General features: G+C 38.6%; 1 protein-coding gene across 3 annotated transcripts in view; it reads right to left on the bottom strand.

Moving 5' to 3' along the window:
• The window catches only part of znf512b (zinc finger protein 512B), a 91,254-nt gene that overhangs the window by 41,852 nt on the left and 26,201 nt on the right, over nucleotides 1-23,201 (bottom strand). For 2 of the 3 annotated variants that reach the window (XM_067370413.1, XM_067370412.1), the window contains exons 3-4: nucleotides 1,650-1,729; nucleotides 1,281-1,409 (exon numbers count right to left, since the gene is read on the bottom strand). In XM_067370413.1, the coding sequence (XP_067226514.1) occupies nucleotides 1,281-1,409; nucleotides 1,650-1,729 (209 nt within the window). The remainder of the gene's footprint in view (nucleotides 1-1,280; nucleotides 1,410-1,649; nucleotides 1,730-23,201) is intronic. The other variant, XM_067370414.1, reaches the window with a different exon arrangement.

The raw sequence follows: 23,201 nt of genomic DNA, 5'->3' as shown, positions 1-23,201 counted from the left end.
TACAGAGGGTTCCCATCACGTCATTCGACGTAGCGTCGATAGTTCCCACGAAAGGGAACTGATGAATTTGCAGGAGCTGGAGGATTTTTCTGAAGAACAGAGCTCAGTTTAACTGCTCAGGACAAACAATAGACTCATGAACAACAATCACAAAACATAAAAACAGTCGAGGATCATCAGGTAACCACACACAGTATTGAGAATCAATGGTTCACATACTTATGAATGGGGTTATTTTTGTCTTGTGAACTAAATGCAAACATCTTTTATGTAAAATATCTTACTCAGGACAATACTAAACAAAAAATAACATGAATTTTTTATTATCCCTCTTATTTTATTAAAATAATTCTCATTTTCACAGATTCTGCAAGGGGTTCACATACTTTTTCATGCCACTGTACGTATATATCAGTGGCGAGGGGTGACATTTTTTTTTACGTTTGATGGGCAGCTGCTCAGTTGCTTACTCTCATGACACATAGCAACATAGCCGAAAGTATTCCTTGTTTGTAGCCTACATTTAAAACTGCCTTCACGAGCACCCGTAAAAGCTGCTTGTTTTGGGTTTGAGTTGAGTCAGACAAGATGCGCGAAAGGGCTGTTTGCAAAATATGCTGTATTTTTGTAATTCCGCTAGGTGGCAGAAACTATGTTTCACATTTGAATTATTGCGATACATAACAACAGAGTGAATGAGCAAAAGCCGCTGTAGATCCGCATACCCGGAAGCCACCGTAACTGGCAGATTTAAAATAAATTACTGTAGTTTGGCAAATAAATAAATTACGGACAGTTACATAAGCATTACCAACATTTTATCATGTAGGTTTTATGGTACACCTCAAACAAAGGAATATATAGCAATTTATAGTGTTAATGTTAATCAGTGAGTCCACGAATGGCTTGGGTATGCAGAGCATTTGCAGCTTAAATGGACCGCACGCCACTGATATACAGTATATACATATATATTTAGGTATGATAGATTAATAATACATTTGTAAAGGGGAACAATTTAAAGAGCCCTCACAATGTTTTGGAGAGTTTTTAGTGAGCTGTGTTTAGCATGCCAAAACCCTCAAAGAAGTTGTGTCTCTAAATTCATCCCCTTTAACAGCCAGTCAGACACCAAAACACTACTTTTCAAATTGAACAATGTCAAGGAATTTCAAAACAATTACCTTTACCTTTACTTTAAAGGGCTTCTTATGACTAAGTGACTATTTGAGTAGCCGTTCAAACAACCAATTGATTGTAGTGTGGATTTTAGTTTTTACCCCTTGGCATCGCTGATAGTGATATTTAAGTCCGTAAATACTGGGGAATTCCAACCAGCAGCCTAAGCTTGGACATTTCACCCTGGAACGATTCTTAAACTCCTCTTTCCACTGAACAATCATATGGGCCTACGTGAGAGAAACACACACACACATACACACAAGAGGCATTAGAAACTATTAGCAATCAATTCACTTACACACACCCCTCTGTGAGATGTTCTTCCTCCAAATATAACAGTTGGAAATAGTTTGGAAAGTCCCTTTACTCCGTTCACAAATGGCATAAAAAAACACCCGAGACCCCAATCTGGCGTAGCTTCATTCTTTCATCAACGGCCAAAATGGATATTTTATTGCTTTACTCACGGGAATAATGCGCAGCTCCTGCACTTCCACACGAGGACGCCCTTTCTTCTTGCTCTCTGATTTTTCATGGTAGGAGGAACCTGAGAAAATGTCAACATGAAAGAACATTTCCAACCATGTTACTTACACAATGTGATGCATAGCATAGCATACTGTCAAGTCAAGTCACCTTTATTTATATAGTGCTTTATACAATACAGATTGTTTCAAAGTAGCTTTACACTGATAACAGGAAAATGATGCATTTCAGCTGTTGTTCAGCTGAAGTCAGTTCGGTGTTGAATGGATTTATTTTTATAAGTAAATTGTGGGTGGGTGGGGGGGGAAATATAGTGTATGATTTTATCTATATCCATAACTTTTTTCTCACTTCTATCATTATTTGTTGTTATTATTTGCTGTTAACTTTATTAGATTAACAGTAACCATCAATAAATTACTTTTGGCAAGATTTTTAGAAATACTGCATTTTTACAACAGTTATCGGATACAATTCCTGTGTATGTACAGTGGATCCAAAAAGTAATTGGACAATTAAAATGTATGAATGTCTTGGCAGTAGGCATGTGACGGTATCAAATTTTCATGTTGCGATTAATTGATGAAGCTTTTATCACGGTAGCCTATAGCAAAAGTTGCAAAACCATTTTTGTCATAGTTTAACAGGTTTAAGAACTCTTTTTGTAATAAAACAAAAACAACTCTGACTGAAAAACAGATTAAAATGCAAAAGAATTAGGCTATAAAGAACAACAGATAACACTTTACTCTATTTAATGCATTAACTAAGATTGAGCAATAGCTACACAGAAAGTGTTATTTTTTGTTAATGTTAGTTTAGAAACACAACTGATCATTGTTAGTTTTATCTCAGGTCCATTAAATAAGTTTGATTTTAGTAATATTAGTAAACAGTAACTAAGAATTTAACATTAATTAATAATAATGAATACTTTATAAGTATTTTTATTGTCAGTTTAGTGATAATGAATTAACATGTTAACTAATGAAGTTGTATGTTTTCAAAGTTTTACTGAACAATAACAATTAATCAGATTCATCAGAACATTTCTAATCATAAGGGCATGTTGTAGTCCAGATTAAAATATAAAAATGTTTAGGTTTGAAAATAAATATCCTTTTATGTCTTTTTTTTAAGTATTCAGTATTTGGTTCTGTGATGAACAACACTGAGATTACAAAAAAATGAATAGCTGTTTGAAGCATTTTAAAAACTTCACTAGCGCAGTTACTTTGCACGGTTTCCGTGGTAACCGCTGCACGCTGCTGTTCCACCAGCGCCCTCTGCTGTCAGAGAGTGAACGCGCACTTTCATTCAGCTCATCTACTTCACTGGTTACGGCATTGTGCTTTTCGTGCACGTTGGGATTGTTTACATCTGAGCGCGTGTCCTTTTGACGCAGAATACAGCGGTGTTGTGCATTTTATACGATTGATGGGTAAAGTATTCTTAATTGCCTTATAAAAAAATGTATAATTGGTAATAAATTATTATTTACGGTATTCTGAGGTGCCGACGATTACAATATTGTGCATATTCATTATCGCAATTTATCGCATTACCGAATATCGGCACAAGTCTACTTGGCAGTAACAAAATGTTGATTTATTTGAAATAAATATAGCACAGACAAACTTTTAAAGCAATACCTTTCATAAAAATAAGCATTTGGACACATCGTGGTTGTCAAACATTACATGTCCATGGTTACTCTACATAGTTCATGTGGTTAATCTGTGTGGTTTATTGAGTTGTGACTTTAGTGACCAAAAGTGTCTTTCTGGGGCCATTTTAACTGTTTGGTAACTGGTTAACATTATATTTTCCGCCCATGTGTGGAGAAAAATTGAAAAAATTGTAAACCTGTTTTTCTTTAAAATAACATGCACTGACGAATAAGACCAGGAAAGTGAATAAGAAGGTCAGTGATTTCATGGTGGTTTCTATGGAATTCCAATCTTATCCTCTCCTTTTTAAAACACATCGATTTTATCAAAGAAGAACCATTAACCTTACTTCAGATTAATGATTGGCTTAGAAACTGCCCTCAACACCTTTCAACATGGCAGCTCTCCATATGTTCCAGACGTCCCCTCTGGGACTTTAGTGAGGCTGAACGAACGTTTAGAGACACAGTCAATTGCAGATGCATTCTGCGTACAAATTAGTGCCATTGCTTATTTCATGCAAGTCCCAGGAGAACAGAAGATGATAGTGTGTGTTGGCTTTCTGGTTGGCGGAGGTCATGGAAGGTTGCCACAAATCCATACTAACGGTGGCAAGGTCAAAACATTGAGCAAACGGCAGATAATTACACATTAATACTCCATCGAGGCCCGCTGGCTTATGGCTGCTAAGCAACTACATAATAAGGACACTTACAAAGTGGCTTCAGATAAATTGTCTGCAGTGAGTGTGTGTGTGTGTGTGTGTAAATGAGAGTGATAAAGGCCTTTCACAGGCTAGAGTAAATCAGCCATTAATCAGCCATTTCTTTGACAGCACTAAGAGGATACACTCCTTGAGTTAAAGGAATAGGTCACCAAAAAATGAAAACTCTCTCATTTACTCAACCTCATGTGTCATTCCTAACCCATATGCTGTTATCCGTAGAACACAAAAGGATCTTTTTTTGTACATTTTCACACAGCTCTTTTCTATACAATGACAGATCAAGCTCCAAATCAAGATCAAGCTAGAAAAAAACAAAAAAACATCAAAGTTAGGGGCATGCAATATGACGATATTATATTGTGATGGATTATCCACCTTATTCCTGACGAGCCTACTGCATTTTGAATTATGGGTGGCACTTCCGGTTTGGGGAAGTTCCATTCAAAAAGACTGAAACTAATCATTTCAAATCATAAGGTTGCCCTACAAATTATCCATCAGTTTCCTTCACGTTTTATTTTCAGACATCATGACAATAACGTGTTTTTTAACGTGAATATCTATGGAAAGCCACTACATTCTTTTCCTCATTATTATTTTCTTTTTTCCCTGTCCCGATTTACTTTACGATATATCCCATTAATAATTCAATGGAATGCACAAAGAATCTCTCATTTTTCACCTCAAATCCTCACCTCTTTTTCAAGTTTTTTCACAGCTTCATTCCCCTGTATCTGTATGGTACTTCATCCACTGTCACTTCCAATGTATGTATGATTGTTATGTATGTGTTTGTTTATATTAGTTATGTGTTCGTGATTTAGATAAATAAAACTTTTGTACAAATTCATGTGAGTTTGATTCTGGTCACTGCTTGTAAATCAACGATCACAGCTACATGCTAAGAAAGAGTTATTTTTCTGTGGCTACGAAAAATATCCTTTATAAGATTTGATAGACGATCAATACTGAATGTCAGCTGGAAGAACAGATTAATTGATTGTAATATTAATTCAGCTACATCAAGTTAATTATATTAACTGATCCAAATATTTATAATTAATTATAACAAGTTATTATTAATTATTCATATTTCCCTTTTGAGCTAATTTGCTACATTAGTATCATTCTAATGTTATTTGTTTATTTGATGTTTTATTCTATGTTTTTTGATTATTATTGTTTTTGATTATCATATTTATCTCGGTTACTCTCATGTGACATTGCAGTTCTTCACCATCCCGTAAGCTTATTATTTTCATGTTTGCATGTGTTTTTAAAGCCTTGCCAGTTTAAACTTTCACTTTTAACCGCACACTACATATTTGTACGCGCCCACAGAAAGACGGCTGTCACACAGCGTCTGAGTACTGAAGTAAGTTCTCTTTCGTGTCGTATTGTCAAATACACACAAAAAAAAAAACAGATAAGGTGCACATAAACACAATCAGTGATGTATCAGTGAATCAGTTGGGAGAAAATCAGATGTGTGTCAGTATATTGGATCAGTGCATTAGGTCTGAAAGTGACTGTAGGTATGACAAGGGACAAATTGTGATGGCTAGATGACTGGGTCAGAGTTTCTCCAAAACTGCAGTTCAACAGACGAGCTACTGTAGCTCAAATTGCTCAAGAAGTTAATGCTGGATCTGATAGAAAGGTGTCAGAATACACAGTGCATCACAGTTTGTTGTGTATAGGGCTGCATAGCTGCAGACCAGTCAGGGAGCCCATGCTGACCCCTGTCTGTTCTTCAAAACATGTCATTTCATGTTTCACAAAAGAAAGTGATACAGGTTTGGAAGAACATGAGGGTGAGTAAATGAAGACTTGATGAATTTTCAAGTTTGGCTGAAGTATCCCTTAAGAATCACACACACTCTCTTTTCTGCTAAATTTTCTCTCTCTCTGTCTCTGGGTATGGAGGGCAGACTCCTTCACTGGCACAATCCTCTCGTTCACAATTAGCCTTGTCCTCCATCACAGCAGCTCTGCCAGCCCTGCGACTCTCCACAGAAGTGTGTGGGAGGGGTACAGAACGCTGGGAGAGTGAAGAGGAGGGGGAGGAAGGGCGGGTCTGAGACCAGACAACGTGCTAATTAAATGTCACCAAGTCCTGCTATCAGCCCCTTTCACAACTGAGCCGTAGGAGCGGCTGGTTTGCTATTTTGCTCTTCTCCTCACTGATGACCCTGTTAACCAGGGTAGCTATAGGGGGCTGACGCTGCCGACCGAGGCTCTTTTGTGTGTTAAAAACAACTCAAAATCTTAATTGATCATAATTGACCTATTTATTTTGTTAATAAATGTTCCTGATCTTCTTCTGCAGAATAAAAATGACTTAAAATTAAACTTTTATATATACATATGATGAGCTACAACATTATGGCCAGTCACAGGTGAAGGGTATATAGTTGATACACATATTAAAGTCTAGTATAGATTACATGGTAAGCAAAATCAGTTCTCGTTATTAAAAGGATTAGATCACTTTAAAATTAAAATTTTTACTCACCCTCAAGCCATCCTAGGTGTATATGACTTTATTCTGATGAACACAGTCAGAGTTATATTAATAAATATCCTGACGCGTCCAAGCTTTGTAATGGCATTGAACGGGGGCAATGAGTTTAAAGCTCACGAAAGTGCATCCATCTGTCATAAATGTACTGAAGCGAAGCGGTGCATTTGTGTAAAAAAAATCCATATTTAACAAGTTATAAAGTAAAATATCTAGCTTCCACCAGACTGCCTTCCTTATTGAACTTACGAAGAAAGTGTAACGCCTCTCACAGTTCAAAACACTTACTACGTCCTAAGCCTTCCGTATTCAACTTGCAAAAAACTTTTTCCGTAAGTTAAATACGGAAGGCGTAGGACGTAGTAAGAGGACGGTCTGGTGGAAGCTAGATATTTTACTTTATAACTTGTTAAATATGGGTATTTTTCTTACACAAACACATCTCTTTGCTTCAGAGGCCTTGTGGAGTTCCATGTGGAATATGTTTATGATGGATGGATGCACTTTCTTGAGCTTCAAACGTTGCCCCTGTTCACTGCCATTATAAAGCTTGGATGTGTCAGGATATTTATTAATATAACTCCGATTGTGTTCATCCGAAAGAAGTCATATACACTAAGGATGGCTTGAGGGCGAGTATCTTGGATGCAGGAGAAGTGGGCAGGAATAAAGATCTGAGTGACTCTGACAAGGGCCAAATTGTTATGGCAAGGCACCTGGATCAGAGTATCTCTGAAACGTCAAGACTTGTGTGTTGATCCTGGTCAGCAGTGATGAGAATTTACCAACAGTGGTTCAAGGAAGGACAAATCACAAACCAACGACAGGGTGCCCAAGGCTCATCGATGCACAAGGGCAATGAAGGCTATTCCGTACTGTCATAGCCAACAGAAGGTCTACTGCGGCACAAGTCAAAATGTTAATGATAGTTAACTCTCTGCTGCGTATAGGGCAATCAGACCTAATGATGCCACCTAATGATGCCAATGATGACCTCTATCCATCGTCGAAAGTGCCTTCAATGAGCCCACGAGCGTCTTAACTGGACCTTGGAGCAATGAAAGAAGGTCACCTGGTCCGATGAGTCCCGTTTTCTTTTGTGTACACCATTTGCCTGGGGAGCTGATGGCAGCAGGATCACTGTGGGATCACTCTGGGCAACATTCTGCTGGGAAACCCTGGGTCCAGCCTAGAGGTGTGCATAGGGCTGTGAGAGTAGGCATGACAGGCATGACAACCACGCCACCGCGGTGGTGAAGTTGACACCGCAGTCGTGGAGTGTCACCGGCGGTAGTGTGACATTTTATAAATATGTATAAAATATATATAAGAGGTCGCGTTAACCGAAAATTTTCCGTCATTGATGGAATTTTTTTAGCAGTGACGGAATAAATCTGCAGCCCGTCCGTCATTTTGACAGATTATGTAGCTTGTAACTGTTATTCCCACCCCTGTCCAGTAGGGGGTGAGTGCGCTCCAGTGGCAGCAGAGTGCAAGTTCAGTCTCCAGAATAAAATGAAAACAGACGAGCACCCTAGTTTAAGTAAATTTTATAATAATAAAGTTACTTATGCTTACTTACATAATTAAGTTTTGTTATTTTTCTTGCTGACTATAAGTTAATGGTCAACACATGGCTTTTCTGAGGTATAATGTTACGTGACATTGTTTGCAACACTGATTGAACTGACGTGATACAGATTTCGGTAAGCTAGTATCTTTCAACATATTTTTTGATTTTCAATTATGTTTATTTCGTTCTGTGTAGTAAAGAGGAAAGGATGAAAACTGAAAAGTCTTTGATCAACTTTTTTTTCATAATATAAATAAATGCATAGCCTATGCCTATTTGCTTATCCTGCAAGTTCGTGAATAAAAATGAAAATGTGGACGAAATCAGAAGCTATTAAATGACTTAACAAATATAAAAATTCAAATGACGGGTAATTATTGACGGGTTTCCCTTTGGAACCCGCCACCGCAACACCGGTGGTTGTTGGTGATTTACCACCGTGGTAGTAAAAATTTGCCACCGTCACAGCCCTAGGTGTGCGCGGGACTGTTTTTTTTTTTTTTTTCGGCCTGCTCTCGCTAGGTTTTATTCCGCACCCAACTTAAAAGCTCCCACTTAAAATTCACTTTGTGTTGATCCGCTATCCACTTAGAATGATTTTCTTTCTGACTCAACGTATCCGCATTGTTTAGGAATGGGTTGAAGAATATGATGAAGAGTTCAAGGTGTTGTCCTGGCCTCCAAATTAGTTTTTTAAAGACATTAATGCTTTTATTCAACAAAAATGCATTAAATTGTATTAAAATTGCATTAAATATATTGCATTAAATATATGATTATAATGGAAAATGTTTCTTGAGCATCAAATCATCATATTAGAATGATTTCTAAGGATCATGTGACACTGAAGACTGGAGTAATGATGCTGAAAATTCAGCCTTGATCACAGGAATAAGTGACCAGCCTTGGTGAGCTTAAGAGATTTTTTTCAATAGCATCTTATCATCCTGGTATGTTAAATTATATATTACAATATATAACATTTAAAATTTCAGCACATACTGTTTAATGGCATATTAAAATTGCTGGTTTGTGAATAAAGTAAAGGGTTTTGCACTGTTCTGTTAAACTGTTTAGTGAATTCACCATTTCCCTTTGTACATAATTAGTTCTCAAAAGCTTTAAAGTGTCTTAAAAGAGATGAGGTGAATTAGATTCATACTATTATTTGACCCAAAAAGATGTACAAACGTTCCTGGGGCTTCTCTTTGGAGGTATTCCTGTTAGTTTTGTGGTTTTAGTCCTGTTGAATAAAGGATTAAACCTAATCTTTGATCTCAGGAAAGTCAATAGCAAAATTATATGCTGTTTAAAAGAATGTTTGGGAAGCTTAAGGGAAGAGCCACGCTTGGGTTAGAGGCTATTGTGGATGGATTTGAAAGCAAACTGTTTATGATAACGAGAATTAGAAGAGATCTGTTCAGGCTGAATTAGGCTGACGCACATATGAAATGTACCTTGTAGATTGTATTAAGTGCGTGCCTGCATGTGTGTGTGCCTGGTATTCCCTACATTGTGGGGGCCAAATGTCCCCACAAAGATATTAATACCAGTAATTTTTGTCCTTGTGGGGACATTCTTTGGTCCCCATGAGGAAAACAGCTTATAAATCAAACGAAATGACGTTTTTGAAAATGTAAAAATGTATAAACATAGAAACCCAATGTGTGTGCGTGTGTGTACACTACAGTACTTAAGAGATAAGAAGTATGAACACAAACACATTACAATGACATGGGAGTTTAGTTGAGAAAATGTTGTCTCTCATTATGACACTTCTGCTGAAAAGGAAATGAGGTATGAATTTTAATTTCTGTCTGCAAATATACAAGTCCTTTAGATAAAGAGCGTAATTAAAAAATGTTGCTCTTGGGGAAGACATGTTTGTGTTGCTATGGGAATGAGAGCCACTTGTCTTAATATCTGTCAGGCCACACTTCCAGTGTGGATGTACTCACACACATTACTACCAAAGAGGTGCGCACTAATAATACATACAAAAACTTTTTCATTAGTGTTTGCTAAGGCAAGCTCAAAACCCATAATCATTAGTGTTACACTTCCTCATGCACTGTTTGTGCTATGGCCATGAATGACATCTAAATAATATGGCTTGTAGAGGAAAGATATTCTATTACTGTACTTTTCTAAGTAACCATACTTATACATTTAGGAGCCAAATCTAGAGATAAAGAATAGAGCGGTGCAGTGATGATGTATTTTTGTAGGCCATCTCGTAAGTCAGCATCACCCTGGTTCCCTCTACTAAAAACAGAATACGATTTTTCTATTGGCTTTTGGATTATAGCAGAAAATAAGATCTGTGACTAACAAAAGTTCATGATTCTTACATTTTGTTCCAGATAACCTTCATAAATGAATACATTTTATGGATTATGAAGTCGAGATGCAGTATAATCGCCAGAAGTAAAAAGCTAAAGATATAAACAAACTACACCATGGTCTCACGACTTCCACGTCACCACCGCTATTTCAACAACCCTTTCAGATTTTATCTAAAATCTACAAGTTGAAAAGTTTGAGTTAGAATAGTTTGCAAGAATGTGACTAAAAGTGGACTAATGATGAGTAGATTGTTCTGCTTGGTGCGAGGATGGTTAATGTGTCCTGGGTATTACTGATGTATTTTATGTCATAGAATAAAACTTAAAAAATATCTTGAGCTTGTGTTAACCACAGACCTTATTTTAGGCATTTAATCAAAAACCCAATCAAAAAACACATTGACTTTGGGATATAGCACAGTAAATCATAAAGACTTTAAGCTGGGCTCTGGACTCCAGCCAGTAAGCAACCAGAAAGTTCAACACCCTAGCAACCACCTAGTAACACCCTAGTAACCTCCCATAAATCCATAGAAATGTATGAAAACTATCTACAATCCTTGGCATCATGGCTGTTAGTTCTGCACAGATAAGACCATTCAAATTTACTTAAGGAAACTTAAAAGTCATGTTACCACCAGTGTCTATTATGTTTGAGCTGTTCATGCAAGGACAAAAAAAAATTAAGTTTTAATAATCATTCTAATTCTATGAGAATAGGGAGTCCACACCACAACTATAACAATAACGACACAGAGGAACAATATTGTTGGAATCACTTTCAGAGCACTTTTTTACAGGTCGCCTGTTTTTTCTGAAAAAAAACAAACAAACAAAAAAAAAACAGTATCCACTTTAAAGAGAAATCTCACCAAAAAAATTATTTCATGATTTACTCACTCTCAAGCCATCCTAGGTGTATATGACTATCTTCTTTCAGAATAACACAATTGGAGATATATTTAAAAATATCCTTAGTCTCCAAGGTTTATAATGGTTGTGAATGGCAACCCAAGTTTTAAAGAAAAAAAAAGCACCCATCCATAAAAAAATGAATCCATACAACTCCAGTGGGTTAATAAAGGTCTTCTGAAGTGAATCGATACATTTGTATAAGACAAATATCCTTATTTAAAACTTTTTAAAGTAAAATAATCCAGCGCGACAGCCATACGCATAGGACGTAGTACGTCCAAAAAGCACTAACTTCCGTGACGTAGTACACAATACCATAATGTTCTACACTATGCCATGATGTACTACGCATTATAGTAATATAGTAGTAGTATTGTCATGAATTGTATACTACGTCGCGGAAATTAACGCTTTTTGGACATACATCGAATGTGTATGGCTGTCACACCGGAAGCTCGTTATTTTACTTGATATAGCTTTAAATAAGGATACTGATTAACAAACGCATTAATTTGCTTCAGAAGGCCTTTATTAACCGCCTGGAGTCGTATGGATTCATTTTGTTATGGATGGGTTCATTTTTTTGTCTTCAAAATTTGGGCTGGCATTCAAAACCATTGTAAACCTTGGCTTAAGGGTGAGTAAATCATGGAATAACATTTTTGGTGAACTATCCCTTTAATATACATGCGTCTTAGTACAAGATACTAACTGTTCAAGTTCTTTAAACACACACACACACACACACACACACACACACACACACACACACACACACACATTGGGTTTCCATGTTTTATGGGTACTTTCCATAGACAGTGATTTGTATACTGTACAAACTGTATATTCTATTCCCCTATACTAACCCTACCCCTAAACCTTCCCATCATAGAAAAGTTTTAGCAGTTTTACATTTTCAAAAAACTTAATTTCACATGATTTATAAGCTGTTTTCTTCATGGGGACCAAAAATGTCCCCACAAAGACAAGGATTTTGGATATTGGCAACTTTGTGGGGACATTTTTCCCCATAACGTAGGGTTTACCAGGACCACACACACGTACACACACACACACACACACACACATACACAAACACTCATTGTTTAGCCCAAATAAACCACTCTCTGTTCTTCAGCAACACCCCCTTAAAAAAGCCTAACAAAAGGTGTGTGTGACAGACACATTCCCCAAGACACAAGAACAACTATTGTGAAAGATGTTGTACATAATTATAAAATGGTAAAATCTGCTCATGACCGCATACACACATACACACACACACACACAGATGGGTATGCTGTAATTTTTGAGAGAGTAAGACCCTCCCAGCTGTCTTTGGCTGCAGCTGCATATTGCTCATTTTCATCCTCACTGGAGCAGGAGAGAGAGAGAGAGAGACAGAGAGGAAGGGTAGAGCCAGAACGGAGTGCTGCCAACTGCATAATGATCTCAAATAACCCAGCCACTCTCCTCTTTGCTTTGCCTGCAACAACTTCCTCACTCATTCACTCACACACACACACACACACACATGTTTGTTTTTGTGAATTGTGGGGACTTTCCATAGACTTCAATGCATTTTACACTGAACAAACTGTACATTCTATCCCCCTACCCTGCCCCTACCCCTAAACCTAACCCTCACAGGAAACTGTGCAAACTTTTACTTTTTCACAAAAACTCATTCTATATGATTTATAAACCCATTTACATTGTGGGGACCGCTGGCTGGTCCCCACGATGTAGGTGAACTCAGGTTTATATTACATCATGGGGACATTTGGTCCCCACAATGTAATATAAACAAAAGCACACACACACACACACACACACACACACACACACACACACACACACACACACACACACACACACACTCCTTGACCCTCTTATTTTCCCCTCCCGTCTTCCACAATTCATACGGCTCCTCTCATGGGTCTTTCTGTGTACAATAATCAATTTTTATGGCATACAAACAGTATCAACAATTACAAATGAAAGCAATATCTGGAGCTGATTGCAGGTATTAAATACATAACTGAATGAACACATCACTCTCAGTGTTATGAATGTTGTAAAAGGTTATACATTTCTTCAGCTGTACTTAGAATAATAATATATTATATAAACACCATACTCTAAATACAATTTGACTTTCTGTGCTTAATTAATTCATTAGGTATTCATGAACTGTATTCATGTATTCTTTAACTTTCATAAGATGCTCATAATGTTTACTTTAAGTTTCCATCACGTTTTCTTTATGTTTCCTTTATGTGTTTATAAGGTATTCATAAGGTTCGTATTATTTCAAGGTGTTCATATGATTTTCATACTGTATTCATAAAAAAGGAATACCAGTCAATACTAATAAAGAAATGTAACAATTCCAGTTAGTTTATATACATTTTTAAGTAAAAATTATTATTTGCTGTGGTATCAAAATTGGTATCAAAATCATAAAATTGTATTGTCGTAAAATGTAATCAGTTATTGAAATGATCATCTATCATTAGGTGTTCATTAGGTTTCTACACTCAAAAATAATTTGGTGCTAATGCAAATTAATTTGTTAAAATGAGCAAATACAACACAATCCTTGAACATTTTCATGATCATTGCCGATAATATCCTGTCAGTCAAAAGGGGGCAGAAAAACGTGCAACTCACACTGTGTGTAAAGAAATTCTTGAGTTGAATTTAGAGCTATCTATGTGAAATTACAGCATTAAAGGTGCCCTAGAATCAAAAATCTCAACATAACACTGTTACATAACAGTCGGGATCATTAATATGTATGACCCCAATATTTGCACATGCCAGCCCATGTTCAAGGCATTACACAAGGGCAGCCAGTATTAACGTCTGGATTTGTGCACAGCCGAATCATCAGACTAGGTAAGCAAGCAAGAACAATAGTGAAAAATGGCAGATGGAGCAATAATAACTGACATGATCCATGATTACATGATATTTTTAGTGATATTTGTGAATTGTCTTTCTAAATGTTTTGTTAGCATGTTGCTAATGTACTGTTAAATGTGGTTAAACTTACCATCGTTTATTACTGTATTCACAGAGACAAGAGAGCCATCACTATTTTCATTTTTAAACACTTGCAGTCTGTATAATTCATAAACACATCTTCATTCTTTATAAATCTCTCCAACAGTGTGTAACCACAGGATCCAGAGAGGAGCAGACAACAGGGAGAGCCAGGGAGGAGACGACAGAGGCAGAAGCCATGGAGGAGACAATGGCCGGAAGAACCAGGGTGGAAAGCCCGGCAAAACTTCCAGGATTTAAACCCACGTCAGAGTCGAGGGAGGGAGGAGCCATGGCAGGGACTTGACAGGCAAAACCAGGGGGCTGACCGACCTAGACGTAGCTGATGGTTGTGGAGACCCAGGCGAAGCAGGAGATCTGATGAGATCGGGTGACACAGAGCTGCGGGGATGAGCGGACAAGGCAAAGCCAGGGTGCAGGAGGACTGAGCCGAAGCCGGTGATCCCGAGGACTGAGGTGGAGCCAGATGGAAGGAGAAGCCCGGCAGAGCAAAAGGGGTAGAGGGACCAGTCACAGATAAAGACCCGTAAGTCCATGGCGACGGTGGAGCAACAACTGACAAAGGCAGACCTGAAGGGATGTTGTGGAGCCGTATGGACAATGGTCCCAGGTGGAGCCGAGGGGGCAAGGAGCCACTGTGGAGCTGACAGGTCGATGGGCTGAGGTGGAGTGACGGGCTTGGAGATTCTAGGCTAAGCAAATGGTCGACAGTCCAGGGTCGGGCTGACGAACTATCAGTCCAAGGAATTCATCTCGGGATGATGTTAACAGGGTTCCACACCATCCCCTCATATTCCACCAGTATTCTATCAGTGACGGACGATGTTGCTGGCTCACACACCTGGTCAGACTTGTTCTCTGGGGCGATATATGGCTCAGGCATCAGCTCTGGCTCTGCGTCTGTGGTGGGCACAGGCTTCACGTCCATTGGGACGTGACGGCAAGTGGCACAAAGTGAGCAGTGTGGACGGTTGCATTGTGATCCTCCTCTATCTCACCAATGATAAAAATGAATCCATAGTAAAAAAGGACCCAGTCCACAAACTCCTTAAAGCTCCCTCGAGGTCCGTCTCCAGGCAGTCTCGTTCGTTTTGCCATTTAGGCCTACCCGGAAAAACACAGAGGCTGTCTTCATTGAAGTGTACCAGATGGACAAGGTCTAAAAATTCTTCTGTGTGTCTCTCAAGGGAGCGGTCCCTCTGGGAGAGGAGGAGGATTCGAACTGCTACTAGATCCATATGTGTTCAGTCTGTTCTTCTGTCAGCAATGGTTGCAACAAATATGAAGAAAACGTCAGGACCTAAGTGCAGCAGTTATTTTATTAAACAAAAATTCAAAATATATATATATTTTTTTTAGAATATTCTGGCCTAGAAATAATCAACAGAAACTGAACAACCAACAATATCTGACAAGAACAGACAATGAACTGAACAAAACCAAACACAGGGCTTAAACAGAGCAAACTAACCAATAAATGAAACAAGCCACAGGTGTATAACTTAATCTATAAAAAAAACATAGAAACAAACTGAAACACAGGAAACTGAACTGAAACACGTCAAACCCACCCAAAACAGAAACACAGATTACCCATGACAATGAGAGGGCACCCTGTATAGGCCTAGTTTACAGAATTAGAGATTTTTTTCCTTAAGAAAATCAAACTATCGATATAGGCAGATATCATTCTGAATAATCAGCTCTTGGTATCAATGGAGAAATTTAGTATTTGAGCATCTCTAGTAATTATTAATGTAGTATTTATATTAACTCTAGTATTTAATGTTCAGTTATATTGGAGATTTCGAAGAGTTTTTGTAGTTACACTGTGCTGAAGGGTGGGTGTGTTTCACTCAATCAACTACAATTGTGCAACTGTGACAGTACAGAGACCAGGCTCTTCCTACTTGCTTATTATATACAATGCATATAATAATAAATAAAATTGCCTTCAGCATACTAACATGTACTATTGTTAATATGACATGGAACTTAATTGTATTAAGTTGGTTCATCAAAACATTTGTATAAATGAAATTGTGTTATTCTTGTTGTACCAACTTGAACTTCAGAATTGCATGGAAAAGTTTTCCTTAATTTAATGGTTAATTGAAATTTTTTTATTGAAAATAAAAACCTAATTTACTTCAGAATTGTGTTGCTGTTTTCACAATACCATCTTTCATTATTTGTCAGAAAAATGTCACAATGTAAGCATGTCACATGTAGGCATGTGAAATTTTCATATTATCACGATATTGAAATAAGTCACAAAAAAGTGTTCTCATAGTATAATAGGTTTAAGAACTCTTTCTTATAACAAAAACGCAATATACGCAATACACAAAAAATATGAAGTAAAATGTTTCAAACAGATTTAAGTGCAAAAGAATTATAAAAGACTACAGGTAACACTTTATAATAAGGTCTCATTATTTAACGTTAGTTAATGCATTAACTATGATTAAGAATGAGTAATAACTATATTTGTTACAGAAGGTATTCGTTTTTGTTAATGTTAGTTAAAAAATACAAAAAAACATGATCATTGTTAGTTTTAGCTCATAGTAACAACTTTTGATTTTTGATTAAACTAAGTGTGAAGTCACTAAATGTTACTGAACAATAACAAATAATCAGAACATTTTCAATCATTAGTGCTGTTACATGTCATGTTCCAGTCTTCCCCCTGTGACCTAGTTTCCCCGTTCTGTTGATTAGTTCATTTGATCCACCTGTGTCTTGTTAATTATCCCGTCACCTTGTTTAGCTCCCTTTGTTAGTCACCTGTATATATACCCTGTGTTCTCCTTCACTCCTTGTCCATTCTCGTTGATGTCTACATGTGTGTATGCTGTCTATATCCCGTTGGAATCCCCTATGTTAAAGTATTGTGATATCGGCATCTTCGTCTGCATCGTGCTTGCTACTACAGCTACCCGTAACCGAAGAATAGACCAAAACAGTTTTTCTTGCAGCATTTTTCTTCAGTTTTTATTTTATTTAAATCAAAGAACTAAGTATAACAAAACAAAACTAACTAAAGTTAAAGGGCTAAACTAACTAACAAAAGAAAATGCAGAAAGAAACATCTTCAACGTTCAAAACGCTATAACTAAACCACGCTGTCTAACCAAACAAAACATACAGAAATAGCACCACTCGTTAAGGCTAGTGTGTCTAATACATATTTCTTCTGCGTGTGTAAATGTAGGTCGCGACCTGCTTACCTGACTCGCAACCTCTCCAGCCAGGCTACATAGCTTTAAAACAGAATATGAGATGAAGGTTTCACGGGTCAGCTTTGAACCGGAACATGAGATGAAGGTTCCGCGAATACAGCGGTCATAAACAATCGGCATCCTAGATAAAGCATGTATCGAACACACGAGCACAAACGAACATAAGCACTCCCAACACAAGAGAAACTGACCCAACTGCAAGATAATAACAGCAGTAAAGTCGCAAACACTGATCAGTCTCTCAAACTGGTCTCTCGAACGAGAAAACCATCCTCACAGAGAATGTCCTATCTCCCCAACCCAGAGTCTGTTTTCGAGCTGCCGCCATTGAAGTTTTAAGCTGCCCACAAGCCGCTCCGTAACCCGCGATTGGTAGCGCGATCCCTGACGTCAGACCCTTTCGCCAGCAGGTTGACAGACGGATCGTCCAATCAGAAGTCACACCTGAAATGGAGTACAGACACGCACATATATGCAGCGACATGAAAAAAAACAATTACATAGCGCAGCGTACGTAACACCCCTCATGGATCTACCCGCAGTCCAGCTCCTTTGCCTGAAGCAGGAAGACCGCTCGCTGGAACAACACACTAGTGACTTTCTCCAGCTTGCGTGCCTAACTCACTTCCCGGACCGCTCGCTCTGTGTTTTCTATCACACCGGCCTGAGCAAGCGGTCCAAGGCACGCATTCCAGCGGAGTGGGTGGAGTGGGTGCTGGTAAACAACTCTCCGTTTACCATCGGCCCCGCGGAGGATGACTTCGCCACCAGCCCCACTCCACTGCCAGAAGCCAGTCAGCCACCATCGACTAACGTCACAACGGAGATGTTTCACGTGCCCACCGCAGACCGAGGAGGCCAGCCTGCCGCGATGGATGAGCCTAGACCAAGGAAAGGATCGGACAGTACCATCGCCCCGGAGCCAACCTCACAGCAAGGTTCTGACCAGGTGCGCGAGCCGGTTACATAATCTGACGTCGTGGGAGTGCTTGTGGAGCTCGAGGGCTGGGAGGAAAGCTCCGCCCACAACACACCACGATTGAAACAAGGACTGACACGGGCAAATTTGCTGAGGAGCTGAGAATATTTTTTTTTTTTTTTTTTTTTTTTATGGCTGATTTAATAGATTTTTTCGAAGAGGTGACTTCCCATTCCCCCGATTCTCCTGTTTTTAATGATTCTCCTGAGCCTCCAGAGGACCAATCTCCAGTGTTCTCCAGTTCTCCGTCTCCTGGGTTCCCTGTCTGCCCACCCAGCCTCCCTCTCCCGCCTCCTCCGTCACCCAGTCTCTCAGCCAGTTCCTCAGCCCCACCATCATTTTTGCCCTTCAGCCGCTTGACATCTCTCACATGCCAGGTGGGGATGTCAAGCATCTTCAGGCCCTCCACTCCATCCTTTCAAAAAGATCCGCTGCCTCCACTTCCGGCCTCAACGCCCCCTGCTCCACCTCGGCCCATCCACACTTCGGTGTCACCCTGGCTCCTCCCTCCCTCGGCTCCACCGGACACCATCGGCCATACAGCTTCTCCGGGCTCCCTAGTCTTTCCGGCTCCACCTTGGTCAGTCATGCACCTATGGTTCCGTCTGGCTCCTCCTTCCCTCCAGCTCCGCCTACATCCTCGGTCCCACCGGCTCAACCTCTGCCCTCTGGATGTCCGCATCCCACCCTCCACTCCCCCTTGGACTGTCTTTGTTGTTTTCTATGGACTCTTTTTTTCTTTTGTTTTGTTTGTACTCCGCCCTCCTCCAGAACCCCCTCCCTCCATCCTCTGGACTCTTACGACGGGAGGACGCGCCTATCCGGGAGGGGGCGAAATGTTACATGTAATGTTCCAGTCTTCCCCTTGTGACCTAGTTTCCCCGTTCTGTTGATTAGTTCATTTGATCCACCTGTGTTTTGTTAGTTATCCCGTCACCTTGTTTAGCTCCCTTTGTTAGTCACCTGTGTATATATACCCTGTGTTCTCCTTCACTCCTTGTCCATTCTCGTTGATGTCTACATGTGTGTATGCTGTCTATATCCCGTTGGAATCCCCTATGTTAAAGTATTGTGATATCGTCATCTTCGTCTGCATCCTGCTTGCTACTACAGCTACCCGTAACAAGTGCATGTTGTAGTCCAGATTAAAATGTTTAAGTTTGAGTCTTTAAGTATTCGGTATTTGGTGCTGTGGTGAACATTGCGAATTCAAAAAAACTGAATGCCTATTTTAATCATTTTAAATACTGTTCAGTAGCCTAGCTGCTTTGTTTATGGGGTTTCCAGGGTACCTGCTGTATTTCTGCTGTTCCATCAGCTCCCTCTGCTGTCAGAGAGCGAACGTGCACTTTCATTCAGCACATCTCCTTCACTAGTTCTGCCATGTGCTTCTCGTGCACATTGGACTTGTTTATGTCTGAGTGCATGTGTCCCTTTGCCGCATACAGCGGTGTTGTGCATTTTATACGGTTGATGGGTAAAGTATTCTTAATGTATTAAAAAATTTCAATAATTCGTAAACGTAATAAATAATCAGAGTTCATTTGAAAAAAATCGGCACACACACAGGCATGTGCGCATACACAAACGCAAAAGGACAACCAAGGCTTCAGCATGTAAGACGTGTATGGTGTATAAGGACTTTATAAATCCTCGATCACTTTTAGGCTGAATCCCAGTATCGTGTACTTGTACTCTTACTCATTAAAATGCTCCGATATAAACAACCGATCCCATGCAGCATGTACAATACAGTGTTTGTGACAAAGAAACATAGACAACAGAGCAAACAGAAAGCAGAATGGATATATCAGAGAAGGATGTCTATGAAGTAAATGTATAAAATTAATAGGAGGCTAAACAAATGAAATATTTACAGCTGGGGTGCCTGAGCCGATAAGCGAAACACATGGCGTGGACCGAGCGCACAGAAGTGCGAGCTTGTGAAAAATTGTAGTTTGGTCGGTTATGTCAATAACACAAAGTAAAACCAGACACATGTTACTAACGTTGTCAGCTTATTTTAATTCCTCATTTGGCAATCTGTAAACTCATCCCTAAGAGGTGATAGCAAGTCTCTGAAACTAGACTTATACAACTTTCTAGCAAAATCAAGACACAATTAAGTTGAGGGTACACAGTCAAGAGCATCAGAATTCCCCAGATATCTTCGATCAAGTATAATTTTACATACTTGTTTCTGCACACTTTCAAGGCTTTTGGCTTGATCTACGGTCAAGGAACTATGCCAGACTGGAACCGCATACTCCAGCACTGGGCACACGTACCCTTTATAGATAGTAACCAAATGACCCCCAAAACTTTAGTACTGTCACAAATTTCCAAGGTGTTCTGTTCAATGGTGAATAAAGGCTTCACCGGGCAATTGTCATGTCATCCACATATTTTCAGTGGCCTGTAATGTCCTGAAGAGCACTGTTAATCAAAGCTAGAAAGATTATAGGCCCAAGTATAGTTACTTGTGCAATGTCACACTTTAACAAACTTGGTGTTGATCGCATTAACAATCAATGCAAAGTCTTGAGGATCAATTCCTGGAACCTCGATTCGCTCCACCTTTTCCTGAGATCTGCACATTGATTTAATTTTACTGTGCCAGATTTTACTGTGCCAGATTTTTATCTTGCCTTCAATTTTGGATTTATAAAACTGCTTTTTTGCTACATTTATTTCCTTTTGTTTTTTTTTATGTAAAATTTTGTCAGGAAACCAGCCTTAAAAGCTTTTGTCTCAAATGGACAAAGTGATCCATTCTAGGAGTGATCAATGGCTTATCCGAAGGATAGATTTTTACTGTCTTCATAGGGAAATGTCTATCTATTTTGGGCAAGAAAGTACTATAAAAGGCATCAGTGTTTTCCTTAGTACCAACTGCGTCCTTTACATCCATAACTGAGTAGTAATCCATCTCCCAAACTCATTCAGGCTAGAATCTCTCCAACGTACTATCCGTTTAATACACTGAGGTGGTCTTAATTGTGATTTAGGGCTCCAAAGGACACGATTATGGTCACTTGAACTGATGGGGGGAAGAATTTCAGATTTCATGTACACTATTTTCATTTTCATGATAATCATTTTAAGAATTGTGTTATTTTGAACTACTTGGCAGAGTTTGTCATCCAGACAAATATCCTGAACTTTGAGGTGATTAAAGTCTCCAAGTACAAGTCCAATGTCTGGGTATATGTAATTAAAACAGAATTGGTTGAGTGAAGATTCAATGGCCTAATCATAAACAACTGCTTCATTCTTGAATGATTCAGCATTTTGAACGAATTGGTTGAATAAATAACTCTGTGACTCACTCATTAAGACGGTCACTTGCCGCCATCTACATGTTTAAAAGTATAAATTATAAATTTAGTATAAAAGTATAAATTTCCCACCACCATTTCTTATTTGTATACTCAACAATATTTTAAGAATCTCATTATATTATTGAATGCAGTTGTACTTTTTCCAGTGCAAATCATTTAATTTGGTAACAATCCTATAGTGTCTTACTATTTTAATTTATCAAATGTAAGAATGTGAAATAAAAGATGAAACATACATTTAATTAGATTGGGGGGGGGCTTTATAAAGGTTAATATAATGCCCCCAGGGTAAATAACAAAAATATGCAGATTTAAATATGTCACTGCTGATAAAACACTGATAAGAATGTTGAGGGCTCTCTCAACTTGTTATATTTTACAGTTTGTCATATGATATGATTTTGTAGTCTTTGCGTACACATGCACCCCTTGAAAGCCTGAAACCACAGAGCCCCCCCCACATAACAAAATCCCAATTTAACCCCTGATTACAGTATATCTAAACATTTGAACCACTGACCCAACCGGGCTAGTAGAAAAAAATCCTTAGCACTGAACCCTGCTGAAATACGCACTGTGCTATTAAATTAAAGATATATGATATGATAGAATGAAAGATCTATGATAGCAATAGAATGAACAGTGGAAGTAACAGAAGCTTGTACAATACATTTTCACAGGCATAATTACGCATGAAAATAACTGAAGGAAATATATATTCACTAAACAAATTAAACCAATGAATATTCTTTTGGTTTCTCTACCTAATATATTTCAAAATTACAAATGCAATGAAAATTCAGGTATCAGTATCGGTATCGGCCTAGTTATGGAAAAAGGTGTATCAGTGATAGTAGATAGTATGTTATTTGTTTAAATATTTTCCAAGCAAGTTACATTTTTTAGTACGGCTTCATTTTACTGCATGTGGTTCTAATTAGCAATTAGCTTAAAGCCACCCTGACCCCCTTTGTCCAGCCTTTGTCCAGGCTTTCCAATAGCCTTGGCATTAGCACAGCAAAACTGTGTTTCATAGAGAAGATGGAAGAAAATCAATTCCCCTGAAGAATTGAAGACAAAACACATCCTTCTCTGTGAATGTTGCTGTGACAGCTACTCAGCCAAGACATCATATTTCCACTCCAGAT

This window comes from Chanodichthys erythropterus, chromosome 20 (genome assembly GCF_024489055.1).
Source record: "Chanodichthys erythropterus isolate Z2021 chromosome 20, ASM2448905v1, whole genome shotgun sequence".
Lineage (NCBI taxonomy): Eukaryota > Metazoa > Chordata > Actinopteri > Cypriniformes > Xenocyprididae > Chanodichthys > Chanodichthys erythropterus.
The sequence above is the reverse complement of the archived record's forward strand: the minus strand, read 5'-3'. Positions and strand labels throughout refer to the sequence as shown.